Source organism: Mustelus asterias, chromosome 14 (assembly GCF_964213995.1).
Source record: "Mustelus asterias chromosome 14, sMusAst1.hap1.1, whole genome shotgun sequence".
Classification (NCBI taxonomy): Eukaryota; Metazoa; Chordata; class Chondrichthyes; order Carcharhiniformes; family Triakidae; genus Mustelus; species Mustelus asterias.
This window is the reverse complement of record NC_135814.1, coordinates 63745051-63769933: the sequence shown is the minus strand read 5'-3', so window position 1 is coordinate 63769933 and position 24883 is coordinate 63745051. Positions and strand designations below refer to the sequence as shown.

General features: G+C 39.8%; 1 protein-coding gene across 4 annotated transcripts in view; it reads left to right on the top strand.

The window, feature by feature from the left end:
- The window catches only part of nckap1 (NCK-associated protein 1), a 189439-nt gene that overhangs the window by 92925 nt on the left and 71631 nt on the right, over positions 1-24883 (top strand). For 2 of the 4 annotated variants that reach the window (XM_078228532.1, XM_078228533.1), the window contains exons 14-17: positions 5174-5255; positions 5400-5458; positions 13888-14033; positions 17080-17212. In XM_078228532.1, coding sequence (XP_078084658.1) covers positions 5174-5255; positions 5400-5458; positions 13888-14033; positions 17080-17212 — 420 coding nt within the window. The remainder of the gene's footprint in view (positions 1-5173; positions 5256-5399; positions 5459-13887; positions 14034-17079; positions 17213-24883) is intronic. The other 2 variants (XM_078228531.1, XM_078228534.1) reach the window with 1 other exon arrangement.

Here is a 24883-nt window from a genome sequence, read left to right as displayed (position 1 = left end):
ACTCTGTCTCATTGTTTGAGATCTGACCCACTACGGTGGTGTCGTCAGCAAACTTGATAATCGAATTGGAGGGGAGTTTGGCCACACACACACTGTCAATTTTTTTTAGGATCCTAATGGGGTTAGGTTCCATTCATTGTGACGATTTACTACATCTTGAAAACTGTAAAACTGATTGGCATGGACGACACGTGAAGAACAGAAATTTCAAATCCAACTCGGGGATCAATATTTCAGTGAGTTAGCAGTCAGTATGTGCAAATAGAGCACTAGAGCGATGATGAAAGGAGTTTCTGCCGATACACATAGATGGATATTACATAGATTTCTGTCAAAACACAACGTTTTAGTATCCAGTGCATAGAGCATGGTAATGTCTATTTCTTTAATGCTTTGGAGGAACATGCGACAGTTTTGTTCTATAGTTTCAAACACTCATACTTTTCACAACTTGAGGATACAAAGCTAGGCAGGAATGCATAATCTAAGGGCGATGGAATACATCTACAGGATGATTTGCACAGACTTGGCGTGTGAGCAAGAATATACCTGATGGAGTACAAGACGGAAAATGTGTGGTAATCCATGCCGATAGAAGGAATAGATGTGCAGATTGTTTTCTACATTGCAAGAAATTAGGATGTGTAGATCAACAAATGGACATGGATGTCTTTGTCCGCAAGTCCCTTAAATCTAACATGCAGGTACAGCAATCTCCTAGTAAAGCTGATGGAATGTTAGCCTTTATCGCAAGAGCTCCAGGAGTCGTGAGGTTTTGCATCAATTTCATAGAAGCTTAATTAGAACTGCACCTGGAGTACTGTGTGCAGTTTTGGTCCCCTTACCTCAGAGTATTACCGCCATAGAGGGAGTGAAATCATGGTTCACCAGACTTGTTTCAGGGATAGCAGGAATGTTTTAAGAAGAGAAATTGAGCACAATTGACCTGTATTCTCTACAATTTAGAAGAATGAGGTGATCTCATTGAAACTTACAAAATACTTCAAGAAATAGACAGGGTAGAAACAGGTGTGTGTCCAGAATCAGGGGGCATAATTTCAAAATGAGGGGGATGAGGAGAAATCCCTTTACTCAAAGGGCTGTGGAACTATGAAATTGTTTACCCCAGAGAGCGGTGCAAGGTGAGTCATTGGTTATATCAAAGGTAGAGATTGATAGATCGTTTATTCACAATAATGTATAAGGTCAAGAGGAAAGTGCATGCAAAATGCATTGGTGCCCGATCAGCCACAGTTGCATTGAACGGCGGAGCAAGCTTGATGGTTTGAATGACCTACTCCATTGGCATGTGTTCCTCTGATGCCAGGGTGTGTGTTACAGACTAATTCATAAAGAGTCACTTGTTTTGTATCCTCAGAGAAGCTACTATGAAAGTGTCAGATGAAAAGGAGGATAGTAGCTTGTGAACTTCAGTTTTCATTCTTTGTTCTGAAAACATCAGTCAAGATCACATTTGCCACTCGGGATTTGCTGTCCTGGCGTTCTGTTTTGTCAAAAATGTTAAGCAGGGAAGTTCCCCATCAATCTATAACCATGGCATTGTTGCCTGCAGTGAGCCACCTCTGCATGTTGTACAAAGTCTGCGCATGCATCAGTACTTCCATTCATTTTTATTTTGCCAGAAACCTACAACAAAGCACAGCATCATGTAGACTTCATGTCTACAAAGGCAGATGGGGGAATTTAAATTTACTTAAATAAATCAGAAATATAAAGCTAGTCTCTAATGGTGATCATGAAAGTACCAAATTGTTATAAAAATCGTTTTGGTTCATATAAGAAAAGGCATCTGCTGTCCTCACCTGGTCGGATGTCCGTCCACTGACTCCAGACCCATTGTGATGCAGTTGATTCTTAGCTGCACTCAAATGGCTGAGCAAGTTGTTTAATAAAAGTCAAATAAAAATAAAACACAGCAGACCACTTGGCATTGACCGAGGCATTAGGCACTCTTAGCAACATCTGGGGTCTTGTACCAAAATTGGGAGAGTTGTCCCACAGACTGGTCAAACAGTAGCCTTACCTAGTCATACTCAAAGAATTGTAACTTTCAGACAACATCCCAACCTCCTTTTCACCAGAGATGACAGCATAGTGATATACATTCAGGAACCATTGTCCTTGGGAGACTTCAACATTGATGTTAAACCCTGTGAAATCTTGTGGCATCCTGTCAAACTTTGTGCTAAGTATCACCTACTGCCCTCCCTCAGCTAATGGATCAGTACTCCTCCGTATTGAAAAGAAATTGGAAGAGGTGGTGTGGGGAGCAAGAATGCAGAATATGAGGGACCAAGAGGCCTCATAGCACTACTATTGACTGAGCTGGATGAATCATGAAGGACATATATGCAAGGCAGGACAGGTGGTTTCTATTTCTAGAACTAACAGGAGGGAAAGACCAAGTTGATAGTGTCCTCGGCAATCTACCTGTCACAGATGCATCTGTCCATGACCAATGTTGGGAATAACCACTCTATAGCCCATAAGGGGGGACAAAGTCCCATATTCACACTGAGGATATCCTCCATTGTGTTGTGACACTGCCACCGTGGTAAATGAGATCAGATCTAGCAGCTCGACACTTGACATTTTTGAGGCGCTGGGGGCCATCAGTAGCAGAATTGTACCAAACCACAATCTGTAAACTGATGACCCAGCATATCTCTTTCTACCACAACCGTCAAACCAAGTGGATTTGTGTATCCCTCTACCTTCACCATCAAGGCAAAGGAGTGAATGCCTAGAGCTGCACCAGGTGCACTCTGCAATTCCCACTTTCATCCGTACATGTTTCAAGCATCTGGAGCCAGTTAGGCAACTCCTCCACTTCCACCTTCTGGGTCCCCATAACTGCTTCACACAGTCACACCCTCCTGTTCCTGACCACTCACCAAAAGAGAAGACTGTATCCTAATGGGTGTGCCTACCTCCTGGTACAAAGTGTCCAAGTAACTTTCCCCTCCCTGATGCCAGTGTTTGCTCAGTGACTGAACAAAGCTCCTCAAGCTACAGACACTGACGGACATGTTTATCCTGGATCACATCAGTGCCCAGGACCTCCCACGTTCCGCAGTCGCAACACATCACTGCCATCTTTATTCTGAGTTAAGTAATTTATAATCAATGAAACATTGCTCCTCACAGTCACCGTCACTACTGATAGTAAACCTTATTACAACTAATAAAACCTTACAATTATTAATAAATAGAGTTGTTTTGATAAATTGAACAAAATATTCAGCAATCAGTCACCTTTTTTTCCTGTGATGTCCCATCTTGGCTTCATTTTAGGCAACAAGTTATCACGTAATTTTATTGCTAGCTAGGCAAGCCGGAACTGAAACATTAGTTCCCATTCCATTTCTGTGATTGTTTTGTGAAGCCGCAAGTTATGTCTCCTGTGCAGAGCAGACTGATCTTTTTGTTGTGCAATGATCCTTGCACACTCGTGCTTATGTAGCAGATAACTAAATTATAGTGTACCACCTTCTTGCAGAAAAGAAGTCCAGTGAGAAAGTTATGTAACTTTCCATAGGTTCCATGATCGGTTTACCAGCAACTGTTAGTCATGTCACAATTAATACCATATGCAAGGCAGTTTATAATGAGCAATTCTTGCACATTTACTTTATTATTTATATTTAACTGTAGCATGTAACATTTTCTGGGACAATTATTACTGAAATTGGTGTTCTGCTTGTCACTGATGCTTGATGTGCAGGTGTCCCTTTTCACTTGGAATTTTATATTTCTGTAATAAATCCGTAAGGAAAATTCACAACATTGAAATAAGTTACATGCCTAGTAGGATCATCTTCACATGCTTTGCATCCTTCACCCCTATTCATCGATTCCCCCAAGACTGCTGTGATATACTTTAATTCAGTTTATGCCAGGTTATTCATTTTGGATCAAAACAGATTAGCCTATGGTTCAGGCCCCAATGTTTCAGGTCGATATAGTAAGAGGTAAAATCTGATTTGTCAAGATTATATTTTAATATGCATTGTTTCCCACAATTTCATCATCTGTTCTTAGTGTGTGAAAGATGCATACAAGTTGAGGTGGAAAATATTTTACTTTATTTTCTAATGTGTTGTAGTAAAGTACCTTCGCTATTTTAACTTTTACAATATGCAGAAATGCATCCATTAAAAATGAATAGTTTCGTGGAAATCCTCACTTCCAATGGGCAGGCACACTTGCCTGAAATGCATATCAAAATTTCAGTTGAAACTGCTTATAATTTTTTAACAATTAATTTAAATCACATAAGTCATGGACAATGTGTGGCCCCTTCTGACAGTGCAGATTTTTGAAGTCACTGGTGGAATGTTTATAGTGGAGCATGAGTCCCAGATGTAAGCCTGTCATGTGTGAAAAACACAAGGCTATTTTCCTTGGCTCTTTACTATAACAAGCATAAAAGCTGTGGCATCAAACAGATTCTAATGAAGTAAGAGTTTCTTGTAAAGAAATGCCAGGGTTGTGCAACCTTTTTGCTCTGGGGACCGCATTTGCATTTTTTTTTCTCACTCGAGCAGATTACGGAAAAATAAAGTTTGGCACAACAGTACACTGAATTTCAAAAGCAAAGTTGAGATGTTAAGAAACAATTGCTGAACAAAAGCAATGTCATGACATTAAATTGTTAAATTAAAGAGTAATGACCAGAGTGTGAGAGAATATGTTTGTGTGTGTGTGTGTGTATATGGCTCACTTCCAGGTTAAGGTTGTTCACTAACTCACCCTCTCTCTCTCACACACGCGCACACACACTCTTGCTCACTGGCTATACTTTGGTGTGTGGTGGTGAGAGGGAATGAGAAATCTGAGATGGAGTAAGACAGACACTTGCTCCTTCTCTCTTGCTCCCTCTCCCTGGGCCTGCCTATCAGCAGCAAACGTGGGAAAGGGATAGCCTGAGTTTGGAAGGGTAGTCTCTTGTAAAACCTTGAATTTCACTTATCTCCATTTTGGACTTCATGGTCTGTCTTGCACTCTTTTGAACTGTGGCTCTGGGGACCAGGTAGAAGGACTTCGAGACACAATGCGGTTCCCAGTTAGACAAACAATTTTCTTTCACTTCTACCTTGAAATAATTATATTTTAGCAATACTGAATATTTTCATGCAATCTTTTATTCTAGAATCTTTCCGTGTGTCCAGAAGATGAATCCATCATTATGTCATCCTTTGTGAACACCATGACTTCCTTGAGTGTAAAGCAAGGTGAACCAATCATTCATTTTGATTCATATTAATAAATACTTCAATATTTTGTCTACTTTGAGAGTAAATTTAAAGTGAATTTATGCTTCATAATGGAATGCATTTTTTCTTGTAAAAGTTAAAACATTTCTTTTTGCTTTGTAGTTGAAGATGGAGAAGTATTTGATTTCCGAGGAATGAGACTGGACTGGTTTAGGCTGCAGGTAAGAGCAGAGCGGTCTTATTCATGGGCAATGTTGAAACAACATAATATGTGTTCAGATGACAGCTGTAGAATTAGTGAAATGTTAGTAGGGAAAGTCTTGTTGCTTCTTTTCCTTTTTCCTCTCCTGAATTGGAAACCATTTGTAATGGTGTGAACGGTCTGTTAGTGTCAAACAAAAAGTATTATTTGGCTAACTGGAATAAATTCATTTATACTATTAATGTATCCTTATTCTTGGAAGATTTTGCTTGAAATTTTCCATTTGTTTGAGCATCTATCCATAAATTCTCATCTCTGGTATCTTATCAGCAAAATTGAAGCCCATTATGTTGCACGGAAAATAAGGCTGAAGTGATATTAATTGTTTTACAGTCCAAATTTTTAAATCTTTTTTTTCCCCTCCCAGGAGAGTGCATGTCTGTTAATAGCCAGGTGTAGCCCTTCTAGCATTGAGGGCTGTGATACTTAAATGTTACCTAACTGATTGGAACAGGCTCAATGGACCAGCTGGTCTTTTTCTATTTGCCTTTTTCCTATATTTGGCTGCACCATGAGTTTTCTTTGCTGAAAATGCATCAACAGACAGTAATCAGGGCAATGCACTACAGACTTGAAGAAATGATGGATTTACTGTTTATTTTAGTGTAAATGATTTAGACAAAGGTTTATAAATTACACCTGTGATACAGTAGATCAAATAAACAGAATTATTAGCACAACACAATATATGCAATGAAATCACAAGTCACTGCAATTCGTATTTGATTTATATAATCATGGAATGGTTACAGGACAGTAAGGGGCCATTTGGCCATCATCTCCTTGCTGGCTCTCTTGGACCTACTTCCCTGTCTATTCTGTGTCAATGCACATTTTTTCTCCTCAGATAATTAGTCTGTTATCTTTTGCTGGCCTAAATTGAGCCTGCCTCACTCTCAGGTAGTACTTTCCGAATCCTAACCTCAAGTCTAAAATTGTTTTTTCTCATATCATTGTTGTTTTGCTTGTCAGTCAGCTGAAATCCGTGTGTTTTGGTTTTGGATCCTTCCGTCAACCGGGATGCTCCCTATGTATACTTTCCTGGCCATTTGTGCTGTTAAAAACCACTTCTAAATTTCTACTTGATCTCTTTTTAAGGAGAACAGTCCCAGCTGCTCCAATCTATTGACCTAGCTTGAAGTTCTTTAGCCCTGGAACCATTCTTGTGAATAATTTTTACATCCCTCTAATGCCATCACATCCTTCCTGAAGTGTGATGTCCAAGCCTGCTCACAGTACTCAATTGAGACTGAACTAGTGCTTTATACTGTTTTATTGTAGCTTCCTTGTTTTTGTACACTTGCCAAATTAAAAAGCCCAAAATCCTTATGCTTTCTCTACCTCGTCTGCCACCATCAATGACTTTAGACACATATGCACTCAGGTCCCTGTTCACCTGTATCCACTTTCAAATTGTACCTTTTTATTTTAATTGCCTTTCCTTGTTCTTGCTACCAAAATGAATCACTTCACACCCCTCTGCATTAACTTTCATCTGTCACCTGTCTGCCCTTTTCAGCACCTCACCCATGTCCTCTTGAAGCTTAACACTACCCTCATAGTTCACGATATTTCTAAATTTTCTGTCATATGCACATTGAAATTGGGTCTCCCAAGTATGAGTCATTAAGATAGATCAAGAATAGTTCCTAACACTGAACCGTAGGAATTCCCACTATATGGGGCGGCACGGTAGCACAGTGGTTAGCACTGCTGCTTCACAGCTCCAGGGACCTGGGTTCGATTCCCGGCTCGGGTCACTGTCTGTGTGGAGTTTGCACATTCTCCTCGTGTCTGCGTGGGTTTCCTCCGGGTGCTCCGGTTTCCTCCCACAGTCCAAAGATGTGCAGGTTAGGTTGATTGGCCAGGTTAAAAATTGTCCCTGAGATGTGTAGGTTAGAGGGATTAGTGGGTAAAATATGTGGGGGTAGGGCCTGGGTGGGATTGTGGTCGGTGCAGACTCGATGGGCCGAATGGCCTCCTTCTGCACTGTAGGGTTTCTATGTTTCTATGTCCTCCAATTGGAAAAACAACCATTTCCAACCTATTTCCTGTTGCCCAGCCAATTCTCTGTGAACATTGGTTTTCCTCTCTGGTGTTACCTCCTGGTTGCTGCACTTCTGCTCAGTTAGTTTCAACCCTTCCCAAAAATACGAGCAAATTGCTTGCCAAGGCCATTGCTTCTGGCTCTGTTCAGGTGCAACCCATCTAGTCACTAAAGATCCCATCTTCCCCAGATCGGTCCCAATATCCCACAAATTAAAAGCCCTCCTTCATGTACCATCGCCGCAACCAGACTGTTATTTGCCCTGTTGTGTTTTTTAATTCACTTGCACATGATGCTGGGAATGATTGAAGAGTACAACCTGTGAGGTCCTGCTTGCTTGCTTTTCTAGCTCCCTAAACACTCCCTGCAGGATCTCATCCCTCTTTTTACCTATGCTGTACTAATATGGACCATGATTCCTGGCTGTTCACCCTCCCCTCCCACCTGCAGAGTGTTCTGCAACTGTTTACCAGGGAGACAACATACTACCTGACTTTACTTCTGCAGCTGTAGAAATTCCTGTCTGTTCTCCTAACTATGTAATTGCCTATCACTTTTGTTTTTCCAATATTCTTTATCCCACCCGTGAACCTGAGCCAGCCGTAGCACAGTAGATAAGGCTCTGGCTGCAGAACTCCGAGGAATCATCTGTCTCTCTCTCTCTCTCGAGTATTCAGAAGAGAACACTGCACTTCTGCAGTGAAGAGATACACTCTGGTGGTTACTGCAGTACCTGCCTGAACTTTGTTGACTGTCTGATGGTGACGCATTTCCTCTCTGCCTACACACCCTTAAGCTGTGGGATGACCACATGCAGAAATGTAGTATCCACAGAACTCTGAACCTTACAGATGCGCCACGGTGACATCAGCTGCTGCTCAAGCTCCAAACCCATGATGCATCCTGGAGTTCCCTCATATATGCATATATTCCCTCAGGATATACACCTCTGGCCTCGGTTTATTAGATTATTATACTTGCTATTTTAATTTAGGAAAGACTCACCAGTAACTCGCTAAGCAGCTGTCCCCTGTGCTGACGTCACTTCATTTTATATGGGGGTTAACTAAAATGCTTATCCTTAACTCTAAAATTTAAGGTTTTTAGATGATTAATTTACTGAAAAATTCAGGCGACTTTAGCTTTACTATCCCCTAGGATCTAATTGATTTAATTGAGCATGGATTTTAATTCCATAAATTTCTTCACAGTTTAGATCTAGTGGCTTTACAGCATTCCATAAATATTGTTCTATTTGATAATTTTTCTCTCGCTATTGAATGATCTTGTATCCTGGTTACAATCTTCTGATTTTTATAATGAGATCCAATATTGGATCTGTGATCGAAAACACTGATGGGAGTCATTTTGTTGGTAATATGAAGTAAAAAGTTTCAAATGCATGGAATCTGGAAAGGATAGAAATCGATGTTAATAAACATTAGGTCTGTTATCATCTGTAAGGAGGAAAAGTGGATTGATGTTTTGTCAGAAATCTTGTTAAAAATCTGTAATCATCTACAGATGCTTACAGACCTGGTGAGTACTGGCAACATCTGTTTTTGTTTTGAAGTTGATGGGTAGTTTGGTTTTCCTTTGGATAGCACTGTGGTTACATTCACTGATATATTTCCATTGATATTTAGTTTGAACAATACCCTTAATCTCTAGGTCTATCTGTTTTGCGCATATTAAATTTGTAATTGTGCATTTTTAATTTAACAGTGTATACGATATTTAATGAATGCAATGCTCTGCAGTTGCAGTTTGAACTTTATGGGCGGAATTTTCCTGTCCCACCTGCCACAGGAATAATAGCAGGCGTGGCGGACCATGCAAAGGTCTATTGACCTCGGGCAAGAATTTCTGACCTTGGGGCGAGCACAGCTGGAAAATCCCACCCTACATCCATAGCTACCTTTCAGTCACAGAGTTGAAGGGTTCTTTCTCATTTGTGATGAGCTTGACTTGAGCATTGTCATTTAGGCACTACAATTGACATTCAAGCTCGCTTGAGCCAGAATAAGACGCGTCCTATTCTCCAGCAGTCTAAAAACTTGCTGACATGGTCTAGTTTCACACTAACTTGATTTGAGATATTTGATGAGATAATGTGAATTTCATGAGGACAGTGCAGTTGACACGCATTTAAAGGCACTTGATTAAGTTTTTTTTTCTTATTCAGTCATGGAATGTAGCTGGTGTTAGCAAGATCAGCATTTATTGTCAATTCTTTCTTGCCCTTGTGGAGTGGTGATGAGCTCTTAGTGCCTTGCTCAGCTATTTCACATTGATGTGGATCTGGAGTCATAAAAAGGCCAGATTGGATAAAGACAGCAGGTGTCCTTCCCTATAAAAGAAGTTAGTGAATCGGTTGGGTTTTACATGATTTCCATATAATCCATACAGTGCAGAAGGATGCCATTTGGCATCACATCTGTACCACCTGTCTGACAGAGCATCTTACCCAAGCCCTCTCCCACCCTATACCCATAACTCCACGCACTTATCGTGGCTAATCTAACTACACACTAAGGGGCAAGTTACCATAACCAATCCACCTAACCTGCACATGTTTGGACTGTTATACTAGCTTTTAATTTGAACTCTCATTTTTGGGTTGGTAGCCCAGTACTCTGGATTATTCGTCCAGTTACATAACCACTATGCTACTGCACCTATCAAGTACCACAGTACTTGACTTATGGGATTAAAGCAGCAAGTGCTGTGTGGATACAAAATTGGATAAAGGACAGAAATACTCAACATTTGGGTATATGGATGGCGAAAGACTACAAAATGCTGCGGTACAGATTTTTCTGGGTGCCCTTGTATGTGCAATTTAGTTATCGTGCAAGTACTAGAAGTGTTTGACAAGGAAAAATAATTGACCTTTATTGCAAAGGGGTTGGAGCATAAAAGTAGGGAAGACTTGCTACAACCGCGCAGGGCATTGGTGAGACCACACCTAGAATACTGTGCACAGTTTTTGGTCGTCTTATTTGAGAAGGGGGATACTTGTATTGAAAGCAATTTAGTAAAGGTTCACAATGCTGATTCCTGGGATAAAGAGGTTGTCTTATGAGGAGAGGTTGAGTAGGTTGGGTCTGTGCTCACTGGAGTTTAGAAGAACTAAGGGATCTTATTGAAACACAAGATTCTGAAGGGATGTGATGGGGTAGATGCTGAGAGGATGTTTCCCCTTTTGGGGCTATTTACATCTAACAGGCACAGTTTTAAAAATAAGGGGTCTCCCACTTAAAACTGTGATTAGGAGAGATTTCTTCTTTCAGAGGGTGTCCATGTTTGGAATTCCCTTCATGAGAGAGCAATGCAGGCTGGGTCATTGAATATTCAAGGCTGAATTAGACAAGATTTTTGATTTGTAAGGGAGTCATGGGCTATGGGACAGGTAGGAGAGTGGAGTTAAGGCCACCATCAGTTCAGCCATGATCTTGTTGAAGAGCGGAGAAGGCTTTCGGGGCCCAATTGCCTACTTCTGTGATTTTATGATATGAACATCAGACAACTTGTCAGTAGTGAGAAGGCGAGTGACCAACTTGAGGACATAGACTTCTGAAATAGGCAGATACTTGGCAGATTAAATTTAAAGCTGAGAAGTGCAAAGTGACTCATTTTGGTAGGAAGAATGAGAAGCTACAATACATTTTAAACCGAGGCCATGCAGGAATGAAGAGGTGCATCCATAAACATCTTTGAAGGTGGCAGGATATGTTGAGTAGGCTGTTTTTAAAAAAAAAAACACACATGGGGTTTGTTGGTTTTCGAGTTCGAGGCACGGAGCACAAAAGCAAGGAAGTTATGCTAAATTTTATAAAATATTGGTTCAGCCCCAACTGCAGTATTATGGCCAAATTTGGACACCACACTTTAGGCAAAATGTTGAAGCTTGGAGAAAGTGCAGAGGAGAATTGCAAGAATGAATGAAAGTGTTTATGTAGCTAAAATGGCATAGTAACCACTATGCTGCCTCACAGCGCCAGGGAGCCGGGTTTGATTCCCGGCTTGGGTCACTGTCTGTGCGAAGTCTGCGCATTCTCCCCGTGTCTTCGTGAGTTTCCTCCCACAGTCCGAAAGACGTGTTGGTTAGGTGCATTGGCCATGCTAAATTCTCCCTCAGTGTTCCCAAACAGGTGACCGGGGGATTTTCACAGTAACTGCATTGCAGTGTTAATGTAAGCCTGCTTGCGATACTAATAAATAAACTTTAAAAAACATAGGAGGCTTGAGGGTGATCTTATAGAGATCCATAAAATAAGGAGGGGCATAGGTAAGGTAGATGGTCAACATTTTTTCCTCAAGGTAGGGGAGTCTAAAACTAGAGAGCATTGGTTTAAGGGGAGAGATACAAAAGGGCCCAGAGGGGCAATTTTTTCAGAGGGTGGTGAGTGTCTGGAACGAGCTGCCAGAAATAGTAGTAGAGGTGGGTGCAATTTTTAAAATTTTAAAAAGCATTTAGACAGTCATATAGGTAAGATGGGCATAGAGGGATATGGGCCAAACGCAGGCAATTGGGAATAGCTTCGTGGTAAAAGCTGAGCGGCATTTGGGCCAAAGAGCCTGTTTCCATCTTGCAAACCTCTGATTATAACTCTATTTATATGTAGAAACTAATGAAACTGGGGTTGTTTCTTGGTGTGGAGATGCCGGCGTTGGACTGGGGTAAACACAGTAAGAAGTTTAACAACACCAGGTTAAAGTCCAACAGGTTTATTTGGTAGCAAAAGCCAAAAGCTTTCGGAGCTCCAAGCCCCTTCTTCAGGTGAGTGGGAATTCTGTTCACAAACAGGGCATATAAAGACACAGACTCAATTTACATGAATACATTACATATGCCCTGTTTGTGAACAGAATTCCCACTCACCTGAAGAAGGGGCTTGGAGCTCCGAAAGCTTGTGGCTTTTGCTACCAAATAAACCTGTTGGACTTTAACCTGGTGTTGTTAAACTTCTTACGTTGTTTCTTGGGTCAGAGAAAGTTAAGGGGACATTTGATAATGATGAACAAACTCAGAGGTTTTGACTGAGCAAATAAGAAGAAACTGTTGCCAATGGGAAGAGGCTCAGTAACTGACAAAAGAACTAGAGGCCACATAAGGGAAAAACATTTTCTGCTATTTGCCAACGCCATTCATGCGCAGCTCCAGTGTTTTACTCCATAATGTCATCATGAGCAACAGAGTGGGCAGCAGCCAGGAGCAGAGATACTTTTTGTACAATTATTGGCGATGCAGGCAGTATTTTACACTTTCTGCTTCTTGTAACATAAAAAAAAGCTTCCAAAAAAAAATCAAGGAAGCAAAGCTGAAACTTGACCCGTGGTTTAAAAAAAAAATCAATCTTCACGATAGCTGTGCAGAATATCAGATGCCCATGTTTGCTTACGCAACAACAGTGGCATCTCAGCTTCTAAAAAATTCTAATGTCCAGCATTGTAAACATTGAACAAGTTGTGGGGTGATGATATTGAGAATTTCAGGTGCTAAACTATGACAGCAAAGTCCATGAGTCTTTAATTACTAAGCCTTAAAAGAAAAATGAAATAGTAATGTTCAGGGGAAACAAAAAAAATTCAGTTCGCAACTTTTAATTATAGTCTTAAAAGTAAATATTCAGCCTTTTTGTACCAATGGGAATAATGTCTCGGGACCAGAAAAGGGTTATTGAAAAAGTATTGCCACAAGAACAAAAACTTTCTAGCAGAATGAAGTCTTCGGATTTCTGTGCATGCATTGACCAGTGTCGGCAGCCATCTTGTGTTGGCAGGAGACAGTGACTACTGCCTTAAAGTGAAGAAGCAGATCCAATAATAATTCAGGGACTGAGTGCATACTTGGTGGGGAAGATTTTGCAGGACTTGGGGGGAAAAGAGCAAGGGACTGAGATGAGCCAGCACAGGCACATTGGGATGGATGGCTGCCTTCTATACTTCATTATGCTATGATTCTGTGACAGGTTAGGTAGATTGGCCATGCTAAATTGCTCTTAGTTTCCCAAAATGTGTAGGTTAGATGGATTAGCCATGGTAAGTGTAGAGTTACGGGGATAGGACGAGGGGAGAGGGCATGGATAAAATAGTCTGTCAGAGAGTTGGTGCAGATTTGATGGACCGCAAGGCCTCCTCTGCACTGAAGGGATTCTATGATAAAGAATGGCCTCTTGGCTGAGGTACTGAGAATAGTTTGTGGAACTATACCTCAGTAAGTTCAAAATGTTCAGGACAAAGAATGGTGGAAAATTAGCAGAATAATTTAACAAAAGGTGTTTTTTCTAATCTCCACAACAGTATACTTGACCCAAAAATACTTATTTTGTTTGCAGGCCTATACCAGTGTTTCCAAGGCTTCTCTTAATCTGTCAGATCACAAGGAGCTAGGAAAAATGATGAACACTATTATTTTTCACACAAAAATGGTAGATTCTTTGGTTGAAATGCTGGTGGAAACGTCAGATCTCTCTATCTTCTGGTGAGTACTTACTCTATCTCTCATTCCCAGGATTAAGAACTTATTTTTTGTGAATGCATTAAAGTAGGAGCAGCAGAAAACATTTTAATAGAAGCATTCAGACTGAGGTGGACTGAGCTTAGATATCCATCAGATTTCTAATATACATATATATGGAGCCGGAGGACGGGAAGGGTGTCAGATGAGTACCTCACCTCTGAATTCACTTGGGAGAAAAGATGTAGGTACAGAATTTGGGGAAAGGAACTGAGGTTCTTGAACAGTTTGACGTAGGGAGTGAGGAGATATTGGAAGTTTTGGTGGGGTTAAAAGTTATATATAGATGAGAATATGGACAGGGGATGGGTTGATAAGTAAGCTTGCAGATGACATGAAAATTGGCCGGATAGTTAACGGTGAGGAAGAGGGTCTTGGGTTGCAGAAAATATAGACAGGTTGGTCAAGTTGACAGATCAGTAGCAGATGGAATTTAACCCTGAAAAGTGATAAGGGAGTATTCAATTAATGGCAGGACCCGACGAAGCTCAGAGGGATGGACCTTGGGGTGCTTGTCCACAGATCCCTGAAGGCATCAGAACAGGTCAATTGGGTAGTTAAGAAGGCACACGGGACAGTTGCCTTTGTCAGTTCTGGCATGGATTAAAAGAGCAGGAAGAGTTTGTCAGAGCTTCATAAACTTTGGTTTGGCTACAGCTGGCTTACTGTCTTCACCTCACTATAGGAAGGATGTGATTGCACTGGAGAGACTACAGAGGGGATTCACCAAGCTGTTGTCTGGGATTGAGCATTTGAGCTATGAAGAGAGATTGGATAGATTTGAGTTGTTTTCTTTAGAGCAGAGAAGGCTGAGGGGGGACCTGTTTGAGGTGTGTAAGATTGAGGTGTACCGATGGGGTGGAGCAAGAGCAGCTGTTCCCCTTTGTTAAAGGATCAATAAAGAGGGGGCGCAATTTTGAGGTGAGGGACTGGAGGTTTAGAGGGAATCTGAGGAAATATTTTTTTCACCCAGAGGTTGGTGCTAGTCTGGAATGAACTGCCTGTGAGAGTAGTGGAGGCAGGAACTTCACAACCTTTAAAGACGAGCCCTTGAAATGTAACAACATTCAAGATGATGTGTTGAATGCTTTAAAGTGGAATTGGTATAGTTTTGTTGGAGCAGATTTGGTGGGCCGAAGTGTCTTTTTTGTACTGACTCTGTTGTGAAGCTGTAACAATCACAAGGAAAAATAAGCATTTATCTTTCAAATGAGTGCAACAGCAGAAATTTTTCATATTAACATTTTGTTGAGAATTCGACTTCTCCACCCTCTCTCGCTCTCTGGATTCCATTTCAAAATTTGGGCTCATTGGTCTTTAGCTCAGCCTGTTTTGGATGTCATTCCCACCTTTTCTTCCTTGTTCTCCAAATTGGGGAATAAAGAAAAAAGCCTGGGAGTGTACTCTATCACTCTTCCAACATATACTGTGCAGTATCTTGGTACTTAACTGTACTGTGGGAAGCAGATTTGTCGCTATCTTGTCCAAAAAACAGTTTATACACAACCTTTATCAAGACGAGAACCCAGAACTGAGGGTAATTTGACTTTTGAAGCAAGCTTTGCCGAGTAAACTTGAGATTAAATGCCAAATCCATTTTGAAAAAGTTACTCAATCCAACTCCCCATTCTATCAGAAAGCAACAGAGTATTAAACAATAATCCCCCCCCCCCCCCAATACCTTAACTACCAGCTGTTGCCATAGCTGCTTATTGAAATTTGACCTAGGGTACCAGCTGCTATCGCTCTGTGCAAGATCTCAAGTGAGGAGCCAACAGTTGTGGGGTGGCATTGGGTCTGGGGGGTATTGAGAGTTTGTTGCCCTAAGAGTGCAGCAGAGCGAAGGGGACTGGCTATGTTGTACATTGCCATTGAGATGCACTTCCCGTATCTCAATAAATAAAGTGTTCTGCTCTCAAGAACTGACTTCTGATACCAATATATAACAGTCATGTGGAAACCCCTAACCATGATGGCAGTCATGGTGGACTATTTGTTGCCTTGCAAACTCTCAAATTAAAACTTAGAAATAATAAGATGTAAGAAATAAGAAACTGTATATGTTGAAAATTATGATATACTTGCATTTGGGTGGCAGTAAATGATGCTTTGTATTTTTAGTTTATGATTTAACCTAAACTCCTTAAACCTATCACAGTTGTGCAGTGTTATTGTCTGTTCATTTTTGTTATAATTTTTTCTCAACTTGGGCAAAAACACTTTAGTTGGGGAAGGGATTCGAGCAGTTTCTATTTCAGCCACATCCTACCCCACCAGGTGACATTTTCATTTCCCAGATCATCTCTTCCTGTGGCCTTTCAGGTTGCTGATTTTGTACCAAATAATTTTGTGCTGAGAGACTGCAACCACTTGTAATTTAGGGCCTTTAAAACTAGCAAAGAAGTAACTTCTGACGGATTAGACTGGACTGATTTCAAACCCAAAACTCAGATGAAAGCACAGTATGCTCATCTGTTGTGCCCCCCACTTTGTCAGCCATCTGTACTTATGTGTACATTAAGAAATGGTATGAAAAAGCTTGCCTTGAATTTGTTCAGGCACAAAAATAACTTGATGCTGTAAAGACTTGCTCATACACAGATCACATAAATCCATAGTGACATTAAAAAAACAGAGGCATACTTTCCACTATTCCTGTGTACAACATACCATGGTGCATGCTGTTACTTTTTTTTGTAACCTTGTGATTTATCCAATAGTGCAAAACAAACGCAATAGATTAGCATCAACAAATAGGGAACTTGGTAAACATGCATTGAATTTTGCATTTCTTAAGACAAGAAATATGTTGATACCAAGACCATGAACCACCCCCACCAAACCCCCAGCTCTCAAACTTTCAACAAAAAACTACACAAGATGCTGGAAAGCACTGGAAATTTCATATTTGAAAGGGTTGAAATAGATTTTTGTATTAAGTAATATTTGATTATGCAGTACTGTATTTACTGTTTACAAATGTGTTGACGTGATGTTTAATACTCTTAAGTTTTTACAGTCGTGCTTTTGAGAAGATGTTTCACCAATGCTTGGAGTTGCCTTCGCAGTCACGATATTCAATTGCTTTCCCACTGGTTTGCACACATTTTATGAGCTGCACTCATGAATTATGTCCTGAAGAGGTAAGGTTTTTTTCTTGGTCTCAGTTGTAAATCTTTCAAAATATCATGTTTATCAGCAAAGTATTGTGTAGCTATAAGCAGACCTTCAGTCAACTAATGGCATCTTTCACCTTCACTTGTGGCTCTCTGAATATACTGAGAGATGCCAGAAGTCAGATTCCACATTGTTCTCCTATACTCTATATTTTTTTAAAAAAACAAGACATTTCATAGAATTGCATTGAAATTATAATGTCGATACACACCATTTGGTCCATTTTGATGTTTATCCTCCATGCCAAGTTTCAATACTAATCTCGTGCCTGTCCTGTTTCTGTATTCTTTATCCCCTTCCTGCAACCACCGACTGAATCAATTCTTGAATCTTGCCATGATCTTTGCTTCAATTTTTAATTCTAGTGGTGTATTTCGCTGGCTTATAAGTCTCTTTTTTTCCTAAAGATTCTCCTATCCTCTGTCCAAATTGAGACCATGTCAACAGAATAGGTTAAAGGGGTGGCTGAAAGAAAGGTGGATAGAAGGAGATGGAATTGAGGCATGCATATGGGAATAGGATAAGACATTTAGTCTTTTTCGAAATGGCTTGTAACTTTTATAATTTCTATGGGGGGGGAAACATAAGAAATTAAAACAGGAGTTGGCCATATTACTCCGCCATTTAATAAGATCATGGCTGATTTTGACATCCACTTCAATTTCCCACTCGATCCCCATATTCCCTGGTTCTCTTAAAATCCAAAGATCTATCAATCTCAGCCTTCAATGCGAACAACAATTGAGTGTGCACAGCCCTCTGGTGTAGAAAATTCCAAAGATTCATAATCTACTGAGTGAAAGCATTTCTCCTCAATTCAGTCCAAAATGGCTGTCCTCTTTATCCTGATTCTGTGCCTCAGAGTTATAGACCTTTTAGCCAGCAAAGCAACATTTCAAACGCCCCCTCATAAGCTTGCATTTTAATAAGATTACCTCTCATTTTTCTAAACTCCAGAAAATATTGGACCATTCTACTCAATCTCAGATCATACAACAACCACTCATCTCTGGAATCAATCCAATGAACTATAATGTGCTAACTATGTTAGCGGTTGTGGGATTTAAACAAAAGGAAAAGATCTGGTTTGCACACGTAGATTCAAAATGACAGACAATGTTGCCTGCATAGAGTAAAAAAATGAAAATAAAGGCAGGAGCCTGTGAAACACTCCCCAGTGGCATCGCCATCAAATCTTAAAGCAGTCATGCAACCACTTAAATATATAACAACCCCCCGCCCACTGTTTGCTTCTGTTGTCATGACAACAAATTGCTAGGATTTCGAACAGAGGATCAATAATATTCTAGACACAGCACTATGCATCATTAATCATTATGCACAGTCAAGAAGAAAGTCGATCAGGTAGATGCCTACTCCTCTTTGGTTATGTAAGACTGTAGTGAGAGATTCTTTGGTGGCCTGACTTCTTAAAAACTTAAAAATACTTAAAAAAAAACTCGCAAAGGCAAGGCCTCTGCTCAAGAGGTAACTAAAATTTATTTTAAAACACAAAAATCATACAAGACAAACAAAACATCAACCTACAGCCATTGGGAGACGTTCAGATAGTTGAATAGCTCTGGATCAGTGCTACAAGAACCCTCCAAAGATTTTTGGCAGTGAGCCAAGGTACAATTATACCTTCCACTATCTAAGATACTCCTAATTAGCTTAGATTCAATTTCATTTCATATTAACATGTCAGTCCAAAACATGACACATTACCTCAGCCAATTGCGATGTGCTACTTGACATAATGAAATTTCATTTATCTGTCTTAATACCAGATTTGTTCCCTCTGGCACGACTCATTTCCTTGTTGCTAAGGACGCCTCTATCCTAATGCCATTCCCATAGGCATATTGCCAAAACAATCTGATAGTGTCTCTTCTGGGCCCATGAGAAGACACTTTCTATGTCCTGGACAATAGACACCTTATTATTTTGACACTTTGTTTCAATAACTGTCACAGGACTCAAAACTATATTGTATATTCTGCTGACTAATGGATTCTAGCTAGTGAACTTTTGAACTCCTATCAACATTTCTGCAGCACTTGCATTTTGACTTGAACAAATATATACTAAAAATATACTTAATGTGTTAAAATATATCACTTAATATTTAAATATATGAATAAGTAATATTTAAAAATCATATCTCATTTATTTTAATTCTGTTATTGCATTCACATATGAGCAAACAGTTAACATTATCTTGTTCGGTAAAAATCATCTCAACCGTTTCCCTCCAAGCTACCACTAAAAATCTACCTATGGACCTGCTAGCTGATTCAAAATCCTCTTCCACAATGACGTTGTGGAACTTGGCTGTCCTTGACCCTAGAAGTAAGATTTGGAACTTCAATAGACACTTCTTCTCTTCGAACTAATCCTATATCATTCTCACTCTGTATAGTAGCATTGACACGATCATCAGGCAACTCAGATTCAACTAAAGTGTTTGTAGTACGATTAACAACACTAGGGACTAAAGAAGTCGGTACCTCTGGCGACAATTCGGAGAAATCATTTCAAGATGACAAAAATTGGTCAGCATGGCATCACCAAGCTAGTTCACCTTCAGTCTGAACTGTGTAACAAATTGGACCTGTTTTTGCTAAAATTATGGCTAGTACCCATTTCTCACTCATGGCATAATTACACATGAACATTCAATCTCCTTGTTGAAATGAGTGTTCTGCCTTCACTTCTCATCTAGCAACGTGATTGTTGTTGGCGCTCTACTTTCTCTGATGTTTCTGGAGGTAATAACAAATCAAACATAGTTAATTTTCTCTTTAAGAGTAGTAATGCAAGTGAATTTTGGGTAGTTAAATGAGTAGCGTTTTTATAAGATTCCAAAAAATTATTCACATGACATGATAACGAGCCTTGCTCTCTTGAAGCTTTTAAAGAATGTTTTCAAGGATTGTAGGAATCTTTCAACTAATCCATTGGTTGATCCTCAAACTCTTGTGAAGTAAACTGCTGTGAACCATTATTGCTAACAATTTGTTCTCGTTTACCAAATCTTGCAAAACATTTTGACAAGTTTTTCAATGGTTTGTTCAGTTGTAGTAGTTTTTATGATAACTTCTGGTCACTTTGAGTGTGCATTAATTATGATTAAGAACATTAACCGTAAAATGGACCACAAAATCTTCATGCAGTCATTGCCATGGCATTTTAGGCCACTCCCAAGGATATAAAGGAGACAACAGTGGTGAATTTCTTATTCGTGCACAGGATTGACACTGTCTCACTTTTTCTTCAATCTGATATTCTACACATGTAGTTTTTTAGGGCTAGGAAAGTTGTTCAGAATTAGTTAAGACTTAGTACTATTAAGTGCACTGTTATACCTCATTCAATAAGGCAATTTGTTTTTCTGAAAAAAAAGTGATATTACAGCATAATTCAAGCGATTTCTAAAGATTTGTGTGCGGTCTTATATCTTCAATAGTTCACTTTGTGGAGGAGCAAGGAATTACTGGCACAAACTTATAGATTTCCCGTACCAGAAGTTTCAGTTTCACAGTTGTAATGATGGCAAATGTTGACAGTTTTGCCATCATTACAATGGAAAAATACGGGCCATTAAATGTTATAAATAAAATGAACCTAGATTCAATTTAGGGTAAACCAGTGTTATATTAGAGACCAGTAACATTTTTTTAGAATCTGGAAAACCAGGTGTTTAGTAAAAGACTGAAGCCACAAGATTCATGGTTTGAACTAAAGAATTTTACTACATAAATATCAAAGAACATGAACTATAATAACTACACTCTATCTTAAGTAGTTAGTAACATTAAAGATGATAAAAATGCAATGAATGCAATTATCTGTACTCCAAGTCAAATGTCCTTCTACAGGCAATAGATTTTATGTCCCTTCAGATGCTTAACAAAATTCCGAAGACAAACCTCATGGTTTGAATGCTGTCAATTGTGTATAGGCTAAGATTTCTTGGCCTTCTGTTTAAATCCGGCAGGGTGATCCCTTCAAATCTCCTCCAACCCCTCCTAAAGTTACAAACTTTTCTGTTCTACAGAGGCATAGCCACCTCTATTCAGAATGCTCCTTGTTCCAATAATCTTTAACAATGAAGTTTTGTATCTAGTGCTCACTCTCCCTCGTGCGCTCTTTCTCTCTTTTACTCGCTCGCTCTTGCCCTCAAGCTTGGCTGTACCAAAAATTCAACTTTCAAGGTGATGTCCTTCAGTTAACAAGAGTTTTAACTATTGCTAGATTCTGTTAAGAGATATTTTCTTCACTCCAGCTTGTTCTAAACTCTCTCACTAAGCGACTGAAATAGAGAACCACCCCTAGGAGCCTACTCGCCCTTATATTTAACTCAGCACTTATTTTCTAATGTTCACCTCTCCGGCTACCTGATCACATGGAAATAGAGGCTTTTTTACTCTGAAATCAGATCCTAATATTTAAAGGGACCATCACCCCAATTTCTTTTTCCTAAAGCACATGGGCCGTCACAGCAGTATAACAATAATAGGAGCTATTAAGTTAGTGAAATACACATTTCAAAATCTAAACTGGTAAGAATTTTTAGAACTGTTGATAACAATTTGCCATGCATGTTCAAAATGTATTTGGCAGCTGAGGTAGATATTGGAGCCCAGTTTAATTGACCAAATTATCCTTTGTTTTTGTAAAATGCCAAGCATTTTTCATTTTTTTAAAAAAACATTGTAGCAGTGAGTAGATGTTTTGGTTATGCTACTTTAGTTTCATATTTTGCTAAATGTTGTTTTTTTAAATTTCTGTATCTGTTTTAACAATGTACTTAAACATTTATGCTTATGTCAATTGTTTCATGAAACATTTATTGTTTGGAATGTAACACCAAATTTTGTTTTTGTTTAAGCATTTTTAATGCACAGTAGGTCTAGAACTTAGTCTTACTGGTTTTGGAAATAGCACATGCTTGTAACAATCTCATATCACATTAGCATGTGGATAGAAATCATAGAAATCATAGAAACCCAACAGTGCAGAAGGAGGCCATTCGGCCCATCGAGTCTGCACCGACCACAATCCCACCTAGGCCCTACCCCCACATATTTTACCTGCTAATCCCTCTAACCTACGCATCTCAGGACTCTAAGGGGCAATTTTTAACCTGGCCAATCAACCTAACCCGCACATCTTTGAACTGTGGGAGGAAACCGGAGCACCCGGAGGAAACCCACGCAGACACGAGGAGAATGTGCAAACTCCACACAGACAGTGACCCGAGCCGGGAATCGAACCCAGGACCCTAGAGCTGTGAAGCAGCAGTGCTAACCACTGTGCTACCGTGCCACCCACATGGGCAGTACCATACTGGCCTCCTGTTGCCACATTCTGTTAAGCCTCCAGAACATGCCACACTGAGGAACTACTGATTTCAGTCATCGACCATGGTGATTGACAGGGACTTGCCAGCTTCAAGGGCTCCTAATACATGTCAATAGTAAGCACATGATCCATGTTTGTTGCCAAATATCAGCTCAGCAAGTTTATCATCATGGAGACGTCATGTCATTGAAATTCCAATCGCACACACAGATCTCACTGATATCACTCATTTGCAGTTGGCACCAGCATTTTTTCAATCCAAATAGACAGGAAGATCAGAAGTGAAGACCCCCAAGAAAGCAATTAAATGAGCCACAAAACGCATGGGTATCAGAAATTAATTATTTAAGCAAATTGGTCATGGGAATGGTTAACTGAAAACAATCTGCAAAAATGACCCCTGCCTGGCATTCTAAGCAGAACTTTTAAAATTTTGACCGAAAGTTTAAAGCCCTATTTTTTTAACCTAAAGTTCCTTGTCAGGCTTTTTTATATATTCGGTTACATTTCCTGTTGCTTATTATTTTTCAGTATGGGAAATCTATCACGCACAATGTTAGCAGTTAAACCCTGATAGTTCCAAATATATAAAAACTTTTGGTTGATAAGTTGATAAGGCAACAATTCAACCATTTCCACTGAGCCCGATGGGTCGTTGTTTGTCCAAGAGTTGCACCGTTAATAACAATTACCAATAAATTGCATGGTTCCTTTCACAGTCAGCCAGTGTCCCTTAATGAAGAGCAAATGCAGACTGGGCTGTCCAGCAGCATTAGTTCGTACCTTGGTCTTCGTTGAGATCCATGATTTTTACTGTGTTACTGAATAACATGGGTCACTCTATGCCCTCCTTGCGTGGAGTATTCTAGTTGTAACTCCATGGAATAACTGTTGCAACTGTCCTTTGATGGGGAAGGCATTTATGATAGTATCGTTGAGGAATTCCTAGAAGATTTGAAGAAGCACTAATTTATGAGCAGTTTAGGAAATAACAGTGAAAAGTAGATGCTGCTTTTATGAGCCCTATTCATTCAGCCAAAAGGCCATGAAAAACTTCAGTACGGCAAGAGGCAGCAATTTTATGGGCCAATATTTCTAAGCCCTGTAGTCTGGAACAAAGCTGCATTCATGTTAAGAGACTGGCTATAGTTCTGAATCCATGTAGGCATTGTGACAATGAATTGCTAGAGCCAAAATTTCTGATGACAGAAATTTCAAATTTTGTGCAAGTCTGGCTACTATCAGAGAGAAATGTCCTTTTCATTTGGAGCTCAGTTCTAAAATATTGCAAAATAATCTGATCAGATAATTTGAGATCTAATGCAGCGTAGATAAATTATTTACATAAGGCACAACTGAACAGGTTTGCTCTAAAGAGGACAAAGCATAACTCTGTTTGATGATATCATGTTCAAAAAAGGTGAGTTGTGCCCAATATCAATCCTCAATACTAATCTAGCTCCTCAGTGTTTGAAGATTGCCAGAGTTCCTTGGATCACTCGGAAAATATGCCCAGACGAGTAGCTTGCCGATATGTTTCTGTATGTTACACTTTGTGAAACAGATGGAAAATAATCTATATTTTTTTTAAAATGAAAGGTCGCTGAGCAAGTAGGTTTTTCTTACTTGCAGCCGAGATTTACAAGCAGGTAAAACTGACCTCTAATAAGCTTGACATTTACGAGGTACTACAATCACTTGCATTCTGCCAATAAATACAGAGTTGTGTTCTTAAAGCAACAAGCAAGGTTAATCACAGCTTCATCTTAGCAACTATATATCATTATCATGCTTCAAACCTCAAATGAGTAACACCATAGGAGATGAGTTCGTGACCTAAAAATATCTACTTGCATACAGGGATGGTATTGAACTTTTGTCAGATTAAGGTTCAAGGAATTTAAACAGCAGCTTGCATTTTAGTAGCACTCATTACATAGATTTGAGTGCTTTATTGGGCAGTGCGGGCTCTCAATGGCAGGCAAAAGTGCAAAACAGTCAAGCGGGCAGAAGTGCAGTTGAAAAGGAGTCTCCTGGGAGAATTTTCTAAGTAGGGAGCGTCCATGCACAACGCTGAAATGTGGTCATGAAGTGCGGAATAAAAAGCAGGCTGGTGTTTGCACGTTAGAGATGGTTGAGGGTATGGAAGGATTTTGAAGGTGCAGGGAACCTTCGTCTGTGGAACACCAATGGAAGCCAGTGGGGCTTGGTGAGGACAAGGTGATGAGGATATATGATATGTTATAGGTGAGGATACAGTCTGCAGAATT